Below are 21,524 nucleotides of genomic sequence, written 5' to 3'. Positions count from 1 at the left end.
TTGGTAACCGCTCAGACCGAGAGTATTGTGCTCGCGGCGGAGCGCTTCCTTAAACACCTCATCGTCGAAGTACGATGTCTTCCACATACGAGGGCTAGGCCTCGCCCTTTCTTCCGTCCGCTGAATGCTGGTCGTAGAGTCGATACTGTAGCAAACCGCCTGGTGGTCGCTGTGAGTGTAGCCATCAGCGACTGTTACCTTTCATATTACGTCGATGAATACGTTTGGAAATTGTTAGAATGCACTTTTGAAAATGTATTGATTTCAATGTGTGGGCCAAAAATGCAAAATGTTTTTTTCTGGGAGAGAAAAGTGTTGTAATATGGATGAATATGATAATCCTTAGGATATAGGAACAACGGATAAGAGTATTCTATGCAACATGAGATTAATAAACCGCATAACAGTGTGCCAATTTGCCACTCTTCACCGTTTGCACAGACACATTTCTCAATTGGTTAATAGTTATTTTTTCTGTTCCGGTCACAGTAATGCGGTGTTGTAATTTATCCGTAATGAATCTAACATGGATGATAATATTCTTGTACTCGGCAACTGAACTTGTTAGCATATTTAGGCTTAATATCTTTCTCTGTGCAGGTATGTCCGTATTGCCCTATAGAGAGTGGTTTTGGAAACAAATCTTTTATGATAAATTCAGATTTGTACCAGTACTATCATGTGTCTGCACAATATTCAATTATAATAGATCTTTTGATTGAGTAAATTGAGGGTGGCTCATTTTGCCCCTACTGCCCCTATTTGACTTATATTTACCCAGCGTTCACGATTCATCATAAAACAAGGTGAAATCAAGAGATTGATCGAGAAAGGCACAATCGGCGCTTGGGGATCAATTTGGATTTTAACAAAACAACAGCCGGCATATCAAGATAGCTTTTGTGGGGAATCAATCAGGATTTTTCTCTTTTCTTTCACATTTTATCGATTGAGAAAGTGGATCAATTCTCAGTTTCAGTCTCAGTTGAGTACAATTAAGTGGCCAAAAGTAGAACTTGGCCCATTGCATTCAGTTAAATTTAGGTGTTTATATTTTACACTTACGTTGAAGTTATGCGACTTGATCAATCCACTTGCCCAAGAATTCAGCAGTGGTCTAGAAAGATTGATCAGCAATGATGAGCATTTGCCCCTTTATGGGTATTTAATCCTGTTTAAATTCTAATTATTATCACAACTTCATAAAAACTTTGAAAAAATAAGTTTCAAAGCACATAAAAAATAAAAAATAAAAACATAATAATCATATCAACCCGACTAAAAACGACAACTTACACGTTCAGGTTAATGAACTCGAATCCACATCCATACACAAACAGACATTGAATTTCGGGTATCAATTCCAGCCCTTTGACATCAGCAATACAAGTCTGCAGCTGTTTCAGCACAATCATGTGCTTCCATCCAGAGAAATCCATCAATACAATTCGTTGATCAACACCAACACTCCACATAGTACCATCTCCAACAAACTTCACTCCGGTAACTTGTCCAATGTGAAGTGCACTGCTCACCACTGTACGTTCGGGATTCACAGATATCGTGCCATTACCGGCAATGGTAAAGTGTATTTTTGTTACTACCACTTTTTGATCGTCTCCACCGGTTCCTATTAGGAACTGTCCGGTGCGAGCAAATGGCCTTATATCAAAACTGTTGATACCGCTGTCATGGTGCTTTAGCTTGTAGAATGGCCTCGTCAGACTGGTTGGATCCCAAAAGCAAATAAAACCGTCTGTGGCCATCGTCACTATGAGCGTTTGTGTTCCCAGCGTCAGTTTAGTTATGTGCAGAATACACTGATCGTAGCAAATTTCTTGAAGCAGTTCGACCCCATAGTTGTGATTTGCGCGTGATATGGCGAATTGTCGCAAAAAACCGTCGGAGCATCCGACGAAGAGATGGGATTCATGTAGGACGACACACATGAATCGGGTTTCAGGATCGAATGATGCCGTTCGGTTTGATCGCCATCGGGCCCGCTCGCTGTCGCTGGAGAGCAGCATGTAGGACATTTCCTGTTTAGTTCGTCCAGGCTGGGCTGGGTCCAGCGCGGTGATACAAAGTTGAGCTCGACCTCCTGCGAAAATATGAATTTATTACATTTTGAAACTAGCATCAACATCGAAATGGATATTATGAATTGTGTTCTTACCTGCAGATATTATTAGCACCTTTTCCGATTCGAATGGGTGATCAACGAGCTGAATCGTTTTGATGCTAGATATATGGCAATGGAGATGCTTCCGTGGTTGTTCCGACAAGGTTTTATTGTTTGGGCAAAATGTGTTTATTCGTAGCACGTTATCTTCGCCACCAGACACAAAAAGTACTGCACGAGCATGTTTTAAAATCCTAACAGTGTTGCAAGCTTTTACATGCCAACTAAGTCTAGGAACTTGAAGTAAATTGAGCGAGCTTTCAAAACGAAGCTGATTTGCCATTACGAGTTTCAATCTTTTATGCTGAATGAACACAAAACAGCAGCGTAGAGCAGCTTCATCTTCGGAAAGCACACAATCCCAACATCGATGCCCTCCACCGCATTGCACATCAAGCAAAACGTTCTGTTGGTCCTCTTGTATAACTAAAAAATGCGAGTCATTGAAACCCATAACAAACCGCATCCGATTCGCAACACCACAAAGCTTTTCAGTCCAATTGATAATCGTTTTTCGTGCCTCGAACAGCTCTAGACGGCGTTCCGTCCTATGGAGAAATATTGATTTTATTGTACTATCATGACCGGTAGTAGCGAAGAAGTATCCTTCCGGTGTTTCCTCCTCCAGCTGAATGTCAGTGACCCCCAGTTTCCCATGCAGAAATGGAAGTTTAAACACCGGATCTACTTGCTGAACGTCGAACAAATACAAATGTCCACTGCGATCCGCCAGGAGTAGAAAGTTTGGTTCCAGGTAGTACGCCGATGTCAACCAACGTTCGTTTGTTTTTGGTATTCGGTGGCAGGATTTCAGGGTTTCGACATCCTGGTCATAGACCAAGCATCGACCGTTATTGTCGCATATAACTAGACCAAAATTGCTGCTGCAAATGTGCAGCGACCGAATTATGCTGAATTGAATGTGATCTTCTTCCAGCGCTAGTTCTGGGCGATTAAAATCCAATTGCAACTGCTTTGACAAGTAATTGCTAGGGGATTTTTCGACGAAATTGGTGAGTTTTCTAGATTTTGGGGATGGCGGACTAAATCTTAAATCAATGTACATTCTAATCCATCCATCTCCAGCAACATAAATTCTGTCGTTTGATACTTCTAAAATACTACATTTTAGTTGATCCTCTAGATGATCAATCATTTCCGGTTTCTGTGAATCTCGTATCGCTAGAACACGATTGCTGTTGGTGACTGCTATGATAGATCCATCAGAATACAACTTGACCTTCGTCGGGTGATCACCATCCAAATCAGGGGTTACATCTCGAACAACCATACGATCTTGATTTGATTTCAAAAACTTTTCAATTCCAAGTTTCGATACATTTCCATTACTAGCACAAATAAAAATGGTTTTTGTCATTTGGTCGTAATCTAAATTCCACAGCGTAGCTCCATCTTCCATTCGTTGCTTGTGCACGAGATTGCCCGATTCATCCCATAGGCACAGATTGGAATCTTCTCCTATGGAGACCACCCAGTTAAGGTCATTCTCGCGAATGATTCGACTCTGAAACACCCTTGCCGTGTGCCCGAAGCAGTACGACATCTCTGACAACTCCAGTCCAGTACCGACATCCTGTATTTTCCAAAACTTTACTGATCGATCATCAGAGGTAGTTGTCAGGAAATAACGCTCTAAATCGCATTCAATTGAAAATACCACTCCTCTGTGGGCAGATACACTACATAAGATCTGCCCTTTATTCGGACCGCCAAAACGCCAAGCGAGAAGCAAACCTAGTGCCGTTCCACTGAAACAAAGCGCACTCGCCCAGTCGTTTCCTACAATCTGCGAACAATACAGCGTAGATCCATCTTCACAACAGCAAACTTCCGAAACAAACCAATCGCCGAAGTAATCCTGGCATAAACGAGCGGCAACTCCGTGTGCTGTTATCAGGCATGCCTCATTTTCGCCAATAAATTTTACAGCGCTAATCAAATCGTTTAATCGCCGCCATGCATATGTAAGAAGAGTTCTGCTTTCAGGAAGGTACAAAACATTTTCGATTCGGTTGAAGAGTTGGACTTGTTTCATTTGCGAAAAAGTATTGTCCTGAAAGCGAAAAAATAAAATGAAAAACTTAGTTTTGCCTTATTACATTTACACGGCGACAATACAAACCTGTCCGAGAACCAACGAGTACACTTCTCGGCCTGATCGTAGCATAATCAACCAGCCACCCGATGTTAGCTTCCGAAAATCGATTCCATGAATCTTATCTTTTAAGTTCGGTGGCAAGCAACGTACCGGTTGTCGCTGCGTCGAACCATCGGCATCAACGTGCAGGAAAAACAGCTGATTTCCGACAGCTGGATGTAGAGCGGATAAAACAAAGTTGTGAAGTCAGGCATGACTATATCCATGTACATAATGACTTACCAATTAGTAGTTTATCAAATGTAAGCACTCTCACGCATATTGCATCTGTTTGAACTTGCATATTGCGATAAATAATTTAAAAAATAAAATATAAAACGTGATGATCCCGCGCTGACTCCTCTGAACATGTGTGCAACAATAACATTAAGCAAAACAAATCTGTTGACAAACAAATTTGTCTTTGGCCGCTTTGGCATCAGCCTCATCAGCCAAGCAAGCCCCATTAGCAGTGTCGCCAGGCCACATGATTGAGGTCATTCTTCAATTTTATCTCGCGTTCTCCATAAATGTCATAAATCAAGCCAAATTTTCAAAACGACTTATCTGCTTTTGTAAACAAAGATTCAAACAACGATTTGACGAATCTGATAGCTCTCCCACGCAAACCAGCACCGTTAATAGGTAGGTGAAGGTTTTCCGCTACCTTTTGATGGTGTTGGTTTGCGTGGGAGGGCAATCAGATTCGTCAAATCGTCGTTTGAATCTTTGTTTACACAAGCAGATAAGTCGTTTTGAAATGTTTGTCTTAAAATAATCAATTTTTTTGCATCAATAAATTTTGGCTCAATCGATTTATTAATTTATTGAGGCTCAGTTTTTTCAAAGAATGCATATTTTTTATGCCTCAAACCATTATTAAGACGCAAAATTAAAAATTAAAAAAGTTCATCCGTCCTGAAAGGGTTAAATTTTGACTTAACATCAAGCGATACACTCAGTACGAAGTGAATTCTCCGGAGTTTGAACCTCCTCCCCTATGAAAAATTGTTTCGTTATAAATTATTTTTTGCTCTTACTCCCCCGAATAAAAATGTACTATTGGTTCAATAGTGTAAACAATTGAATTACCTTACAATAATGTACGGCATAGATACAATCTGATCTGATACAAGATACACTGAGGATACAATACATCAACATATTTCTCTAATGTAACAATACTTGCAATTCATTTCATTTCATTTCATTTTATTGTTAACTTATCGGGTACAGTTTGTTACATAATGTTCTATGATTGAGTTATGGAGTTCCTTTCAGCAATGTCATTAAACTTATTTACATTTAGTAAACTTTAACTATCAAACAAAAAAATCGGCAAGGAAGGAAAATTTCAATTAAACAAACAAAAAACCTTCAAAATTACAGAGATAAATATACATAGGAGAAGCTTAAATCTAATATCACATTTTTTCTTTCACACGGCCAGCTCTTGCAAAAGAGGATTTTCGGACGATGAACAACTTTGATGGAATTTGGTCATCAATCTCTGGAACCAGTCGTCGATACGTTCAATTCCTGCAGTTCTATGAACAGCATCGGTCGGATGGAAGGGGCTTAGGTCCAGAATCATCTTGAGCAAACGATTTTGCTTAACTTGTATTTTGCTGCGATGTGAACGGGCGCAATTAAACCAAGCAGGAAACCCATATGCAACCGTAGGCCGGAAAACGGTTTTGTACAATAAGACCTTCAAGCTTGTATTCAAACGAGAGCGTCTTTTGATAAGCGGATATAGCGTTCTAGTCAGTTTCTCACATTTTTTAATACATCCAGATACATGACTGCCAAAGTTGAGTTTTTTATCCAGAGTTAGTCCAAGATAGCCAACTGTAGTTGACCATGGGATGTTAACGCCACCGCAGGATACGTGTATACGGGGTAAATGTCTAGGGCTCCGACGACGAGTGAAAAATATGGCTTGTGATTTGGCAGGGTTAACTTTAACCTTCCATTTGCTTTGGTAGTCCTCAATAGCGTCTTGTGCCTGCTGGAGTCTTTCAACTACCACGTTAGGGTTGTGATGCGATGTAAGAAACCCGGTGTCGTCAGCAAACAGGTAGTACTGTACCCCGTTCACTTTAACAATATCAGCGGAAAAAATGTTGAATAGTATGGGACTCAAAACTGATCCTTGAGGTACACCAAAGGGAACTTGTACCTCGTTCGAAAGATACCCATCGACCGAAACTTGGAAGGTTCGGCCATTCAGGTAGTTACGGATGATTTTCAAGAGATACATAGGAAAGTTTCCGATCAGCATTTTATGGACGACCGCGTTTCAATTAATTGCATATTATTCGGCAACTCGGCCGTACGAAAACCATTTTTTTGTTAAATATCTTGGCTGTGCATATGCACAGCATATGTTTCGAAATGGACAAATTGATATGAAATTTGCGAAAAAGTATCCACGTGTCTTGGAGGGACTCGAACCCTCAACCTCCTATACTCTCTAGATAGGCGTGATAACCCCTACACAACAAGACCACCTAAAGGTCACGTTTGCGGAAAAGCCATCAGAATCCGAGTACCAACCTCCACCGCGGTTAGCTCTCTTTTTTGCAAATTGGATATCTTTCGGATGCTTGATTTGTCCAATCTCCACATGTGCTTTACTATTGTATATCCACAGCCAAGCGAGTGCACATTGTTTATTAAACGAGAGGATCGCACTCCATGCCCCCCAGTAACTGTCTGGGCGGGACGGTATAGAATGCGAATTCAATCGCACTCTGCTGTGCCAAAGGCTTGCTTGGCTAAAGCATTTGATGAGTTTGATTGCCTTTTACGTAAGCGGTCGCGTGTACTCAGACGACTAATGACGGTGAGATATTAATTTACTTTTTCTATAAGCCGAGGGGCTGTCAACTTACGTATTTACGATTCATCTGCCTGAATTGAAAAGGCGTATTGAGGAATTATTTTGAATTTACGTATTTTTTGGCGTATTTAAGTATTTTTGTATTTTAGTGTATTAAATTCATCAATAATTGTATTTTCCGCGTATTTTTACTATATGACATGTATTTTTCGCGTATTATTGATGGTATTTTTTCATTTCATGTTTATATCTGTCAAATTATCAAATTGTTTTCAAAACAAAAGTGTGAAGATCATTTTTTGGTCTTCTTGCGAACAAAGACGTAGGATTACTAATTCGGAGATGGCGAGTGCGATTACGGTCCAGCCTAGGACGTTTTCGGATGCGCAACATTCCAGACTCCCTGGGCATACCGTATCTATTGTTGTACTTGCCGCACACCGACGGTGCTTGCCATACAAGGTACATAACCCATGCAATGGTGGGCATAGAAAACCTTTCAATTAATAGCTAAGGAAATGCTATATAATAGAATACTAAATTGCCCAAGTAATCCCAAGCATTACATTATCGCACAATCAATCACAAATCAGCATGCAGATTACATTAGATCGCTTTTATCTATGTGAAGATCTCGGTGAAGATATATTCATTTATCTGCTATCAGACAACAATATACTATAAATCAGCAATGTATTACTGATGCTCAACATGTCAAAGTAATGAACTATTATTTCGGTCATAAAAGTGCCTTTCAAGTCAACTTTAAGGTGGTTATACAACAAAGCCACAAATCGGCCATCTTGGAAACCACGTGCTTTTTCTTGTGATTTTTCAAGAGCACGAATTGAGATAACCACAATGTCCATGGGGATGAAACATTCGTAGATCGATTGCTTACTTGTGCTAAGCAATCGACTTCAATTTCAGTATTGTACAAAAATTATTACGCTAGATTTGATCTTTTGATAATAGGAGTAGAAAACCGTGTGGTGAATTTGAAATTCACCACATGGCTTGATTGTATAATCACCTAAGGGGTTTATTTATTCAAAAGCATATATATTGCTTCATGGTTATTTGGGTGAAACCTGGCCAAGTCCATTCCCACTAGAACTTTTTATATTACCATAGAAAAAGAAAAAATGCTACGGTCACATCGAGATTAATACTCAACACGAGTGAAACTATCTAAAATGTTTTGGCAACGTTCGTATCATTCGGCAACTTATCTGAAACGATTTCCGTTGGAAATCTAGGCAGCCCTTATAATCGAAATTATCAATTATTCCACAGCCAAAGCCGGGTGCTTATTTTCGCTTATTTTGCCATAACTTGATAAAGATCAATGCACGGAGACTTTCTGAATGATATGTAGGAACATAAATATTTTCACCATTCCTTTTTCGCCCACGCAGTGCTCGTCTCGCTATAAGCATCATACCTTTATGACTACTCAGGGTCTGTCTCATTTGGATAATTAAACTTAAAAGTGACAGTTAGAGAATTAAAAAATCACCCCGTTATAAGAATGGCTGGTGCTACCCAGCAATTCCAATAGGACATCGATGGAAAATGATTCGATATCTGTTAAAAGTAATCTTGCTCTGCGAGCAGGGTTTTTTGATAATTATGGAAATGTCACTTTTAAGTTTAATTTCAGTTTAATTATCCAATTGAGACAGACCCTCAGAACATTCATTTTGCACTACCATCATAATAGATAGCGATACATTCACAGGCGGCACGAATATTGTCACATGATACGAACGACTCGCGGGTAATACATTCATTGCCATGAATGGCATGTGTCTACAACACTATAATTGTCACAAGAGAATGTTGTGCAACATTCTGTCCGGTACAAACAATGTGACATGATAATAGCAGCAAAAATGTACTGTACGAATCACTGTCCCACCCTAGTATATATAGGTTATATTTATTTAAATCATTCGCAATGTTGTCCTGCATAACACTTTTAACATTATTATTCTCAATCCAGTTGAAAACCGGAATTGGGGGCTAGTTGGATTTTTCTCACAATCCGTATACGTTAAACCTAACTTCGGAAGTGGTGCGCTGAATAGCGCTTCGCAACCACAGCGCACCACTTCCGAAGGTTTAGGTTTAGGTTTAACGTACGGATTGTGAGATAAATCCAACTTCGCTAGCCCCCAATTCCGGTTTTCAACTGGATTGAGAATATTATAATTAATTAATGAGGTTTTTGGTTTTTAGCCCAAAGTTCACCTCAACGACTTTTAACTTTTTTTCACTGTGCAAGTAGTTTGCTTTAGATTTTCTCCTCACCTTGTCAGTATCCATCATTGATAAAGTGTCAATGTCATCTGATTGCTTCTTCTCTGCGCTCTGGCAGTCTCAGCTCTTGCAATCTTTATTTTTTGTGATTTTGTGACATGAAGAATATACATCATCGTTCATCGTTTTCATTAAATGATTCCGTGAAGCAAAAAGAAGTTCTCTAAATAATAATCCAATTATTGTGCATTGTGAGGTTGTCAGAAAGCTGCTTGCAAATTGTGTGGATTTTCATTCTCCCGGTGACGGAGAGCGATCGATTCTGATTACTAGTTTCGTCGTCGTGAATTCCATTTCTCTGAGTTGCTGGCCGATAACAACAAACACGAATGACGTGGAAGAGGATCCAGAAGGAAAACAACTAGCCACTAAATTCCTGCTTTAGGGCAGGTTTTAGCATAAGTTAAATAGCAATTACTGTACGATACATACTAGTAAAGTACTATTTAAGGCATAATCCAAAATGTTCGAGATAAGCGATACGCAGAGTGAGTTTGCGTTTATTGTTGTCTATCAAACACGATAATTTGTCAATTTTCATTCTGCAGAAATTGGCGTCGGACTGGCCGGATTTGGAATTGCATTTCTTTTCCTGGGAGTGCTACTGTTGTTTGACAAAGGTTTACTAGCCATAGGAAACGTAAGTACCCGTGGAATCATATTTACAATATGACGGAAAAATGTCATTCACCTACTAGAATAATATTGAAATTATGCCACGGAAACTATTGTTTAGGATTGGGCCTTCGGCAGAATGCTAAATCTATGTTGCAAAATATGTCAAATCACTGTTAATTAATAAGGTTTGTGTAGCAGACTTAACCAGCTAATTTACGATAGTATGCCGTGCCTGCATTGTTCCTTATATTACTCTAATATTCAAAAGCCTTCGAATAAGTTAAATTTGTATTATTTGTTCATTCACGATCAATAGAAATTATTTTGAGTTTGAAAAAATAGTTGCACGTTGTTTTGAAAAACTTAAAATATTCCTATTTATTGACACGCAAAACAGCTTGTGCAAATATAAACTTGGCAGATCAATAAACTTTAACTCTAGTTTGTTAAAATGGTTTATTATTTCATGATTTACAGTTACCATAGGAAAAAAAGGGTTAATATATCTTTTATATTAAAGAAAGCGTTATATGTAATTTGTCGTAGTACAATGGCAACAAAACCCCTGTCAATGAAAATGTGTTTTCTCCAATTGCAGATTCTCTTCATTTGCGGTCTTGCCTGCGTGATAGGTCTGGAGCGAACGTTCCGGTTCTTTTTCCAAAAGCACAAGGTAAAGGCCTCCATTGCGTTCTTCGGTGGAATCGTGATCGTTCTGCTCGGGTATCCGTTGATAGGCATGCTCATCGAAACGTACGGTTTCATATTGCTGTTTAGTGGATTCTTCCCGGTCGCCATCAATTTCCTGCGGAGGGTACCCGTGTTAGGAAATTTCTTAAATATGCCCGGTGTCAGCAAGGTAAACACCTTTCAGAAACAAATGTCCAGAACGACGAACTGAGCAATCTTGGTACAACTTCCTCTTTTATCACTCTAACTGACAGGTTCGTGTGATAAAAGGGATTGGATAAATCCCAATTCACCAAATCAGATGAATCGTTTTGAACAATAGGTTTCGAACTATAATCGTTGCGAATGACTGACGATATTTCTTTCCCAATTACAGGTTGTGGATCGGCTGGCGGGAGACTCCAATCGAACTACGGTATGATAGCAATCTGGTCATGGTGTAGTCTAGTGTCGATAAGATTACGGGTAGGGTTCTCCCGTATTTCTTATTATGTGGAAGAACTAACAAATCAATCGCTGCAACTGATTTGATACAGAACATGTCGGGTTACTTCTCAATAATACCCGAACTGGATGTAAAAGCAACCGTTGTTTTATCGCGATTTTGTAATTATGCTCCCACCTTTAAATTTGTTACACCACATTTATTTTTGATTCAGTAGATTTAAAAACAGTATCGAATCGTTTTTTGTTTTGAGATTAGTTTCTAAGATCATTAGGAAAAAAAAACAAAGCAAATGCTATTCATGAAAATAATGCATTACTAAGTATCGTGCGTACTACTGTTTGTTGTTTTCAGGCAATTCATGTTTGGCAATTACATAAAGACATACAATTGTACTCAAAATGTAAATTGTTGACAGTGTTGATTGGTTAGAAAGAACTTCCTTGATCTGTGGTGATGGTTGATGTTTCTTTCGCAAATATTCAGAGTTCTGCTTTATGCTTTATAAGACAGAGGAAATTAAATTCCTACCAATTCATTGTTTCTCATTGTCGAATCCTATTATAAGTAAAACTATTCAAATTTATATTTACCGCTTCCATGTTCAAACTATGCCAAAAAATCACTTGGATCTTTTTTGATGTGAAATAATATTGGCACCTTGGGCATCCAGTTACCCAATCAGGATACAACTCGATGCAATCGTATGACGTATTAGGCTGCCAAATTGTTTCGTTCAAACATGAATTAGAATAATAATCGTCATCTTTTTACTGCATCTAAAACTGTATTATGAATGGGCAACCTTGAAAATATTTTTTTTTGATTTCGTAAAATTTTGCATATGTAGTACGGTATGAATGAATTCTGTGATAAATTTCAATTGTCTTATCAAAAGTAAAGTAGGGAGCTTGGAATGTAACAATGTAACATTTATTTTTTTAATGATTCCCATATTATAGGAATCAAACAAAAGTTTTAAAATGTATCTGTAATTAAAAACCTTCTTTTCTTTAATAATAACTCACAATCATATTCTCTCAAATTTTGCAGGATCTCTAGAGAGAAACATCAAATAGGTTATATTTTGTAATGCAATATGTATTATGTATGTCATTTTTTCTGCATGTATCAACATTTCAAATCATGAAGATATACCTACAGCGTTTGGTGACGATAATGGTTTAGAAATTGTCATAGCTCTAGAAGATAATCAGTCGGTCCAAAAACAAAATCAATCTAGACCAGAGGTTCCCAAACTTTTGGATATGCGACCCACCTAGCAGAATCCCATATTGCTTGCGACCCACCAGTTACCAAATGCATTGATTTTGTGAAATTAGATAAAAATGAGTTCGCGTTAGATTGGACAAATCATAATAAATTGCTTTTTATCCCATCATTGTATTTGTCAAAATGTCGTCAATTTTTTCAATTGGATGTGAATTGGATTTGGATGGGATTCGAATTGAATTTGGGTTGGATTTGGATTGAATTTAATATTTATTTAGATTGGATTTGAATTGGATTTCGATTTGATGAGAATTAGATTTGGATTGGAGTTGAATTAGATTTGGATTGGATTTTAAATAGATTTGGATTTGATTTAGATTGGATCAGGATTGGTTTTGGATTGGGTTCGGGGCTTAGATTTGGATTGTATAGGACTTCTTTCTACTTGCCCAAATATCGTATAACAAAAGAAAAGGTCTCGGCCTCGTCAGGTTTGTTGTTCTTTAATCATCCAATCATTACTTAGATTCTAATTCAAAATATGGAATAGATTTGTGGGACAAAATAGTAACAAAATTATGAATTAAGATTTGTCTTTCGCGACCCACCACTGAACAGCCCACGACCCCCCTGGGGGTCGCGACCCACAGTTTGGGAACCTCTGATCTAGACTATGTTATGATGACGGGAAATAATTTGAATATCACTTCTGATAGTGATAGGATCTGAAGAAGTTTTGCAGATTGGATAGTATTATTTGACACATTTTATACTACGACCTACGGCTGCTAATATGTACTATAAAAGAAACAAGCAGTTACGTGAAAGAAATAATTTGTCTAAATGTTATGCTTAATTGGAAATATGAACGAAAATGCTCAAAATAAAACTGAATATTTGTTGAAAGAAGGCCTAAGAACAAAAATTATCGTCAACGAGGTAACAAAGGGCGGGGGTAGTTGGTGTCGTGTGGTGAACTTGGGCGTTCGCTTTTATGAATAACTAAATCGCTCTCTTATAGTTCAGTTTACTTGTTCTTAGATACATTAATTCCATTAAGGCTGATTTACAGTTCGGAAATGTGTCCGCGGGATTTGTTACGGGATTCTGTTCCGGGTTTTGTCAGGGAAAATTTTCCGTCGATAAATCTCCACTGTCAAAACATTTTCCATGATTGGCTTTTCCGCGAATCGCAAGTCAGTCCCATCTGTAAAAAAGTGAAAACGGAAAAATCGCTTGCAAAAGTTTAGCATGTTTTTTCTACTATTTATGTGTTTAGACTGATCTATATAATAAAAATAAGTTGAGATTTCCTTCCTGGCGATTTAACTCGCGAACGGGTTTGCAAAATTCCCACACCAATCGATTCGACTTGGAATCCGTAAGGTTTGTATGAGGGAACTGTACCGGTTTTGGCCATGTTCCTAATTTGGACAATTTTGCGAGTAACTCCAAAAATTAAGCAATTCGGGAGGGTTTTATTAGTTCCAACAAGAGATACATCCCTCACGATTCAACGCTGCTTTTAACTGATCGGTTATTTGGGAAAAATATGTATTTTTCAGGGTTGGCCAAAATAGGCACTAAGTTGGCCAAAACCGGTCCACTTCCCCTACAAAAAGCTGATGAATTTGACGGGGAAAGGTAAAAATTCGGTTGAATACAACTTTTACTCAGTGTTTGAGGAAAACGAAACAATAGCACGGAAATTGATTAAATTATGTACATTCACATTTTTTTTTAAATAAATTTATATTATGGTTCTTTGATTATAAATAAATTTGTTTCTCTTTATTTTCTGGATAAAAAAAAACAAAAACAAAGCATCACCCAAATATGGGTGAAATTTACCAATAAACCGCTCCTATTAAAGTACCTATATACAGGGGATGTCCAAAATAACTGGGATAGGCAAATTTTGGGCATAATTAGATGTGTTGTAACTACATATGTCAATTATTATCCAATTTTGACAATTCAGGGATGCCTGAACTAGAAATTTAATGCAGTTTCACCATATGTCCATGGAACCGACCATGGTCATCGGATACCGGAGATATTCCGGGTTTTTCGAAGGTAGTTTCAGAACCGTGAATTTGTGGTGGGTATTGGGATAAGTTGTGGTTAAAAACAGAATAATATTAGTAACCACACATAAAGTAGGGCTCTTTCTGATTGGAACCATATGTTGAAATTTGAAATCGTCTTTTTAATTGGTTTTTCATTATTGACGTATCAGAAGACTTTTGGAATGTAATCATAATGGAAGATCGGTCAAAAAGCTTGGTTCAAATAAATTTGTGGCCTGGTCCCTTTTAAAACTCCAGATTGGCACCGATTCTAAACAAATGGCCATATCTCACTTGATCTTGGTCCGATATACATTTATACATTTCAAAATAAATTTATTTTAACCAAAATCAATGCTTCCATGACCCACTTTGGGATTTTCTAAATTGTCAACCCTTTTCTCAGCAGTCTCCCAGACGCGCCTTGTGGTATTGCAAACCACAAACCATTTTCTAATGGTCTCCCACGCTTTGTGATTTTCTAAACCACAATCCATTTTCCAGCGGTTTTTCAGACAAGCTTCGTGGTTTTCCAAACCACAATCCATTTTCCAGCGGTCTTCCAGACACGCTTTGTGATTTTCTAAACCACAAATTTCCAGCGGTCTTCCAGACGCGCTTTGTGATTTTTCAAACCACAATCCATTTTCCAGCGGTCTTCCAGACGCGCTTTGTGATTTTCCAAAACACAATCCATTTTGCAGCGGTCTTTCAAACGCGCTATGTGATTTTCCAAACCACAATCCATTTTACAGCGTTCTTCCTGACGCGCTTTGTAGCAATACAAACACATTGCCTTGTGTTTTTTTAATCATCAAATATTTTAACACATTAGCACATCAACAAATTGAATTCAACTCACCTTTTGAAATCAGTATCAGGATCCAACAAACAACCTGGCAGGATCGCCAAAATGTGTGGCCTCAAATTGCCGGAGCGAATTGTTATGACAGCAGCTCTCCGTGGGTGCGTGTGCACACCACGGAGGTCTGACCAGAAAGAGGCCGATTCATGGCTTGCTGCGCACTGATTGATACGCTGAGGTGTTAATGTATAATCACACGCTGATGATAACTTACTCAAACCCCACAATGCCGTCGTAGATAGAATTCCGAAATGTGATATCAAGATCTGTATGGGTGACTTCAATGCGAAGATCGGATCTGACAACTCGAATCATGATTGCATTATGGGACGCCATGGTCTCAAAGAAATGAGCGAAAACGGAGAGCTGTTGGCAGAATTCTGTGGTAATAATAACATGGTGATCGGGAGATCGTTCTTCCCTCATCGACCGGTTCACAAGGTCACGTGGGTCTCCCATGACGGCTTTAAAGAAAATCAAATCGACCACATCTGCAATAGCCGGAAATGGAAACGCAGCCTTCTTGATGTATGGAATAAACGTAGTCCCGATATCATGTCTGATCATCACCTCCTCACGCCTGCGCATTGCGTGGTTTCGTCGGCAGGAGGAGAGAGTTGGACGACGGTTCAACACACGCCTACTGGAAGATGCCACGGTGAAACGGTCCTTCTTGAAAAACTGGAGACGCGTGCTGCAGATATTCCGGAAGGCGGAAGATAGAGGAGCGATGAGAAGCCAAAGCCGCGATAGAGCGATCAAAAACCAGAGGAGCCAAAGTCTTAGCCCGTCAACGATACTCGGCTCTGGAGAAGGAAGTAAAACGCTCATGTCGACGGGACAAGCGAGCGTGGGCGGACTCTCTGGCCGACGAAGAAGAGAGAGCCGCAGCAACCGAAGAAATTCGTCTCTTCGACGATATCTCACAAAGATGAATGCAACGATGCCTGTGAAAGACGCGAATGATCAGTTATTGACCGACCCAACTGACCAGCTGAAACGATGGTTCGAGCACTTCGAACAACTTTTTCAAGTGCCAGCCAGGCCATCACCACCTCGGCATGATCTGCCTAGGATCCGACGTATAACACGCGTTAATACCGAAGCTCCATCACTGCTAGAGATTCAAACAGCCATCCAAAGCATGAAATCGAATAAAGCCCCAGTGGTCGATCGCATATCAGCCGAGATGCTCAAAGCTGACCCCATGACATCCGCTCAACTACTGCATCGTTTATTTCGAAATATCTGGGACACCGTAACTTTCCCGTTCGACTGGATGCAATGTATCTTAGTGAAGGTGCCCAAAAAGAGTGACGTGACTGTATGCGATAACTGACGAGGCATTATGTTGCTATGTACCGTTCTCAAAGATCTATGCAAAGTTATCCTAGCCCGGATTCAGGAGCAGATCGATGCGACTCTCCACCGGCAGCAGGCCGTTTAGGTATAAATAGGCGGTATAGCATGGACTTACCTTTGTCTCATCCCAGCGGCACCTAGCCTGATGTAAGTTAAGGGAATTTACGATGGTCCACACCGTCATTAGCCAATAGGTTCTTCTCGAGGGTATCGGCGCAGATACTACGCGCACACAATAATTTACCCGCTCAGCGTGGAGGGCAGTTAACCCTGGGAGGTGGTTCGGACCAAGTTCTGCACTTCGAGTTCTTTACACTCACGGGGTTCGATCTGTTACACTTACAATCTCTGTCGGGAGCACGAGCACTTTTCCCAATATTCTTGATTTCAGAATCACTAAAGCAGATTCACGAATACGCCAGCGTTCGCACAATACACGACCGGATATTTGAGGGTATAATCTTGTCCATTAAGGTGGAAAGCACAAGCACGTTTTAGTCACTATCTCACTAACGACGTTTTTTTTTCACGCACCTTATTCGAACGGAAGCTCAAGCCAGAAGAGACTTGGTATGCCTCCTTTTCATATGGGGTATAAGGCGATGTGCTTTACTACAGGTGTGGGCCAAACCCTAAAGTAGTATTTGTTCAACGAAAGTTCTCTCTTTTGAGAGAGAAACTCTCAGCTGGGTTGCCGAAGATGGCCGAAGGCGACCGAATGTGACGTCACGTCTGGCATACCCAGTACAATTTTTATAACAGACGTGACGTTTCATTCCGCCCACCCACTGTGGGTGGCAATGTTTACGTTATTTTTTCGACTACTACAGACATAGAGGACTTTGGCCCACACCTTTACTGAAGCACATCGGGTATAAGGTTAAAATCTTAGCCTATTATGCTGTGGTTGAGCACATTTATCAATTTAAATATTCATATATTGAATATCTAACCGTAATTATGCCACCAAACGGCTTTCTTACTTTTGGTTATTAAACCAAATATTCAGAAACAACAGTAATGGTTAAAAATCTATTATTTAATCCATCAAAAGTTTCGTGCGAAATGGACTTTATGTTCGGCCAATTTTCCTAATCTCGGCTCTGGTGTTGGATGCTTTTCGGTCCATGAAATCCTTCTCCTTCTTATTGGCATTACATCCCCACACTGGGACAGAGCCGCCTCGCAGCTTAGTGTTCATTTAGCTCTTCCACAGTTATTAACTGCGAGGTTTCTAAGCCAGGTTACCATTTTTGCATTTGTATATCATGAGGCTAGCTCGATGATACTTTTATGCCCAGGGAAATCGAGCCAATTTCCAATACGAAAATTGCCTAGACCGGCACCGGGAATCGAACCCAGCCACCCTCAGCATGGTCTTGCTTTGTATCCCGTGCGTCTTACCGTACGGCTAAGGAGGGCCCCGGTCCATGAAATGTTGGTTCATTATTCACTGTAAATCGTTTGTATAAGCGAAATCGTCAGCCGAATTTTGGCAACGAGTGTTCTAATATTGTTCAAAGAAGTTTTGGGTAATTGTTTTACAATACTCATAAAAATAGTGAATTTAACATGAATGCTGAAATAGTGGGATTGTTATCCGTTCATCTAATGTGCGAAAATAGGTAAGTCCATTCCAAAAACTACTCTATTGGGCAAAAGAAAAATTTCTTGCACTGCCTGCCTACTTAAGTTGTTGCAAACAAACCGAGTCAAAGCAATTTTTCACGCAGGTTTATTGCGTTTATCAGTTGAAGAAGTGCACGAATCTTGGGTAATATAAATAAAGTCGGCTTGATAAACTTTTTCACAGAAGCCCTGATAAATATCTATCTACAAAACGATGTATTATTGTTGAATTATTGATTAATTTGCATGATGAGCCAACGTTGCATCCAGGCCTAACATTACATCCCGTTACCCTATCCAGCCCCAATACACTCCCTTTTTGTGTCTCCTGTTCATAGATCATTTTTGCCAGAGTCTATTATATAGAGTTGCGCAAAGAGGATCTTCTTACTTTTATTCTGAATGATGCTCTTGTTATTATGTTGAAAACTTTCTTTTTTGTTCAACCCTTCAAGTGACTTCACGGGAGTGATCACTTCTAAAGCTTTTTAATTCGATAACCAAAGTCACCTACAGAGTGCAAACACGTGAGTTTCTTGTTGCAACTTTATTGGGGGGTGTATTGAAGTTTTTGAAGCTGTTTCTAGAACAAATCTAATACATTTCAATTCATGAGTTTTAATTCGCCATAATAATCATCAGGCGATAACAATACTTCCGCCTTACCAACAATCATTTGTTTACTTTGCTCGATAGGTAGACGGTTTGACAGTTCAATAGGTAGATTTGGCTTCACTCTTTGCGTAACTCTATATATAATAGACTCTGATTTTTGCTACTTCCCGCTGCTTATGCGTAGGCGTACGCGTAGCCGTATCGTGGGGATAGAACGTAGTGACGGTGTGTCAAACGGGCAACTTTATAGGGAATTTTAATAGTTGTAATTCTAACTCCTATATCATAAAAAAACATATATTTAGAAATAATTCCAATTTTATGGGACATAGCAAATGTTACAAGGTCTCGCTATTCATAAAAGCTTCTCGTACAAATTTCTCCATATGAAAACACCGCTGCAAATAGTAGCCGCACTTCTCTGAGGTGAGTCAGCCTAGGGCATACAAAAAAAAGTATCCGCACAAGTAGTATTTCCCAGTTCCGCCACTTACGCTAGCCTACACACTTAATTTTTTTCGCCGAGGCCGGCAAAATAAATTACCGAGAATCCAACAGCTGATATATCGGTAAAAATCTCGGTGAAAGTTCAGATTACCGATCGGTCGTAAAATGTGAGTAACCACCCATCTGTCAAAAATTACCGATCCGTTCGGTAGTTCATTGCCGAATAGATCGGTAATGTGTTTTACCGAAATTCAGTGAATAAATAAATTTTGTTTGCTTTCAGATAGACCAAAATAAAAAAAATTAAAAGCATCAATTCACATGAAAAATAAATATATTTCAGGCGTTTTTTGTTGCTGTCCATATTTAAAAATCGAAACAATTTTGGTAATACGAAAATATCTTTTAAAATTTTGATTCAGTAGGAAATTTATGCGTTTTGCGCGCAATTTACGTGGTCATGGCAGCCATCTAACAGCATCATTCCGCGATACCACATATCTCTGTTGCAACATGTATATTATGCTTAGGCCGACCTCAGAAGTCTTTCGTGCGTGGAAGTCGAATTTTGTCCATCTTTCAATGTCTATGACAATTGATTGTATTATGAACTTTCTGAAAATATATATACATACATCAATTTAATTATTTTTAGTATTGAAGTTAGCTTATAATGTTGTTTGAATTGGTTTATATTGGTATAAATAAAAAACTCAAAGGTGCAGCCCAATCGGGTTGTACGCAAAGGTGACGTTGAACTACGTAGCTGTATGTAATGTACAGGTTTTCGACTTTTCTGTTCGATGAGACCAAAGCAAGCGTGTTTCAAGCCCAGGGTGAATCTGTTTTCGCTGTTTATCCTGCTCTCCTGAGATTGAGTGAGATTTTAGACTAACATTTAAAAAGGATGATAAAAATATTTTTTTCAAATAAACGAGGATGAATAACACTCTCAAGCGATCACATATCCAAATTATCAATTAATAAAAACTCGCTAGAGAGTAAGGATCGTTCGATTGAGCTTCATTGTTTACATTAAATTGGTATTAGATTAGTTTGGTATTACATTAAAATAATAAATATGTGTTGCAAGATTTGAAAAGTTATCGCCGATAACAACTCGCCTACTTTTCACACCTGCAAAGTTATCAAATGATAATTCCAAAAATCTGGCTGATAGTGTACCGCTGCGCTGTCTTGGCCGCTACTTGACAGTTTGAGAGTTTATTGATAATAATTATCATTCCTTCACGTGAGGAGTCGGACTTTGCATTTACTCCAGCAGACACCAAGAGCCGAAGAAAGATTACCAGATTACTGCAGCAGCAAAAAAGATTCCGAGCCTCTCTACTGGCATCAATAGACGTAAGCGAGCAGCTGTCGTCAAACGACCCCATGCTTTATAGAGAAAACGCGCGTGTAAGTTAGCAGAAACGAGTTGTAAGTTGCATTAATTTGACGTCTATGCCGGCTTGAGGTTTCCAGTTAGCCTTGAGAACAAAGGCGCATAATCCGGAGATGGCGAGATCGATTCTCGATCCGATCTAGGATGTTTCGGGTGGGAAACATTCTCACACCCTGGGTATAGTGTATCCGTTGTATTTACCACACAAGATACATACTAATGCAAGGAAAGGGCAAGCTTTTAATCAATAACTAAAGAAATACTAATAGATTACTAAGTTGAAAAGCAGGCCAACTTCCAGTTGGAATGTAGTGCTATGGAAGAAGAAGCTTGCAATGCACTTATGAGATTGACTGATTCACCGAAACCAATTCCTAAACTGTTAGCAAGTTTCAATACTTAATATTATCATACGTATATATTGTAATACACTGGAGTATTTTTCTATGCGGATGATATGGGCCACGTGAATTAAAACAAAGTTAAACCCCGCGTAAATTCCAAAGTATGTCTGAATGAACCGCAGAAATCCCGAAATTCGAGTGAAAAAAAATCGCATAAAAAGCGATTTGTGTAAAAAACAACCGCGTAAAAAACGACTTCAGTGTACATCGGGAATGAAGCGTTGACTCTTCCTTG

The 21,524-nt window shown here is 39.1% G+C and overlaps 2 protein-coding genes and 1 long non-coding RNA gene across 3 annotated transcripts; 2 read left to right on the top strand and 1 right to left on the bottom strand.

Annotated features, from left to right (window-relative positions):
• Positions 1-1,137: 1,137 nt before the first annotated feature.
• On the bottom strand, positions 1,138-4,709 carry LOC134219306 (tRNA (34-2'-O)-methyltransferase regulator WDR6-like). Its single transcript, XM_062698053.1, has 4 exons — positions 4,584-4,709; positions 4,326-4,513; positions 2,177-4,256; positions 1,138-2,101 (listed from the first exon to the last, which is right to left on the bottom strand). Exons 1-4 carry the CDS (start codon positions 4,642-4,644, stop codon positions 1,293-1,295), a joined length of 3,138 nt encoding a protein of 1,045 aa, XP_062554037.1. The 5' UTR covers positions 4,645-4,709; the 3' UTR covers positions 1,138-1,292.
• An 830-nt stretch (positions 4,710-5,539) lies between these two features.
• Positions 5,540-6,048, top strand: LOC134219251 (uncharacterized). Its single transcript, XR_009981525.1, has 2 exons — positions 5,540-5,625; positions 5,791-6,048. It is a non-coding gene; the product is annotated as an uncharacterized LOC134219251 (long non-coding RNA).
• A 3,498-nt stretch (positions 6,049-9,546) lies between these two features.
• On the top strand, positions 9,547-13,382 carry LOC134219163 (vesicle transport protein GOT1B-like). Its single transcript, XM_062697894.1, has 5 exons — positions 9,547-9,995; positions 10,056-10,147; positions 10,724-10,984; positions 11,192-11,230; positions 12,314-13,382. Exons 1-5 carry the CDS (start codon positions 9,971-9,973, stop codon positions 12,320-12,322), a joined length of 426 nt encoding a protein of 141 aa, XP_062553878.1. The 5' UTR covers positions 9,547-9,970; the 3' UTR covers positions 12,323-13,382.
• The last annotated feature ends 8,142 nt before the right edge of the window (positions 13,383-21,524 follow it).

Source organism: Armigeres subalbatus, chromosome 1, assembly GCF_024139115.2.
Source record: "Armigeres subalbatus isolate Guangzhou_Male chromosome 1, GZ_Asu_2, whole genome shotgun sequence".
Lineage (NCBI taxonomy): Eukaryota > Metazoa > Arthropoda > Insecta > Diptera > Culicidae > Armigeres > Armigeres subalbatus.
The sequence above is the reverse complement of the archived record's forward strand: the minus strand, read 5'-3'. Positions and strand labels throughout refer to the sequence as shown.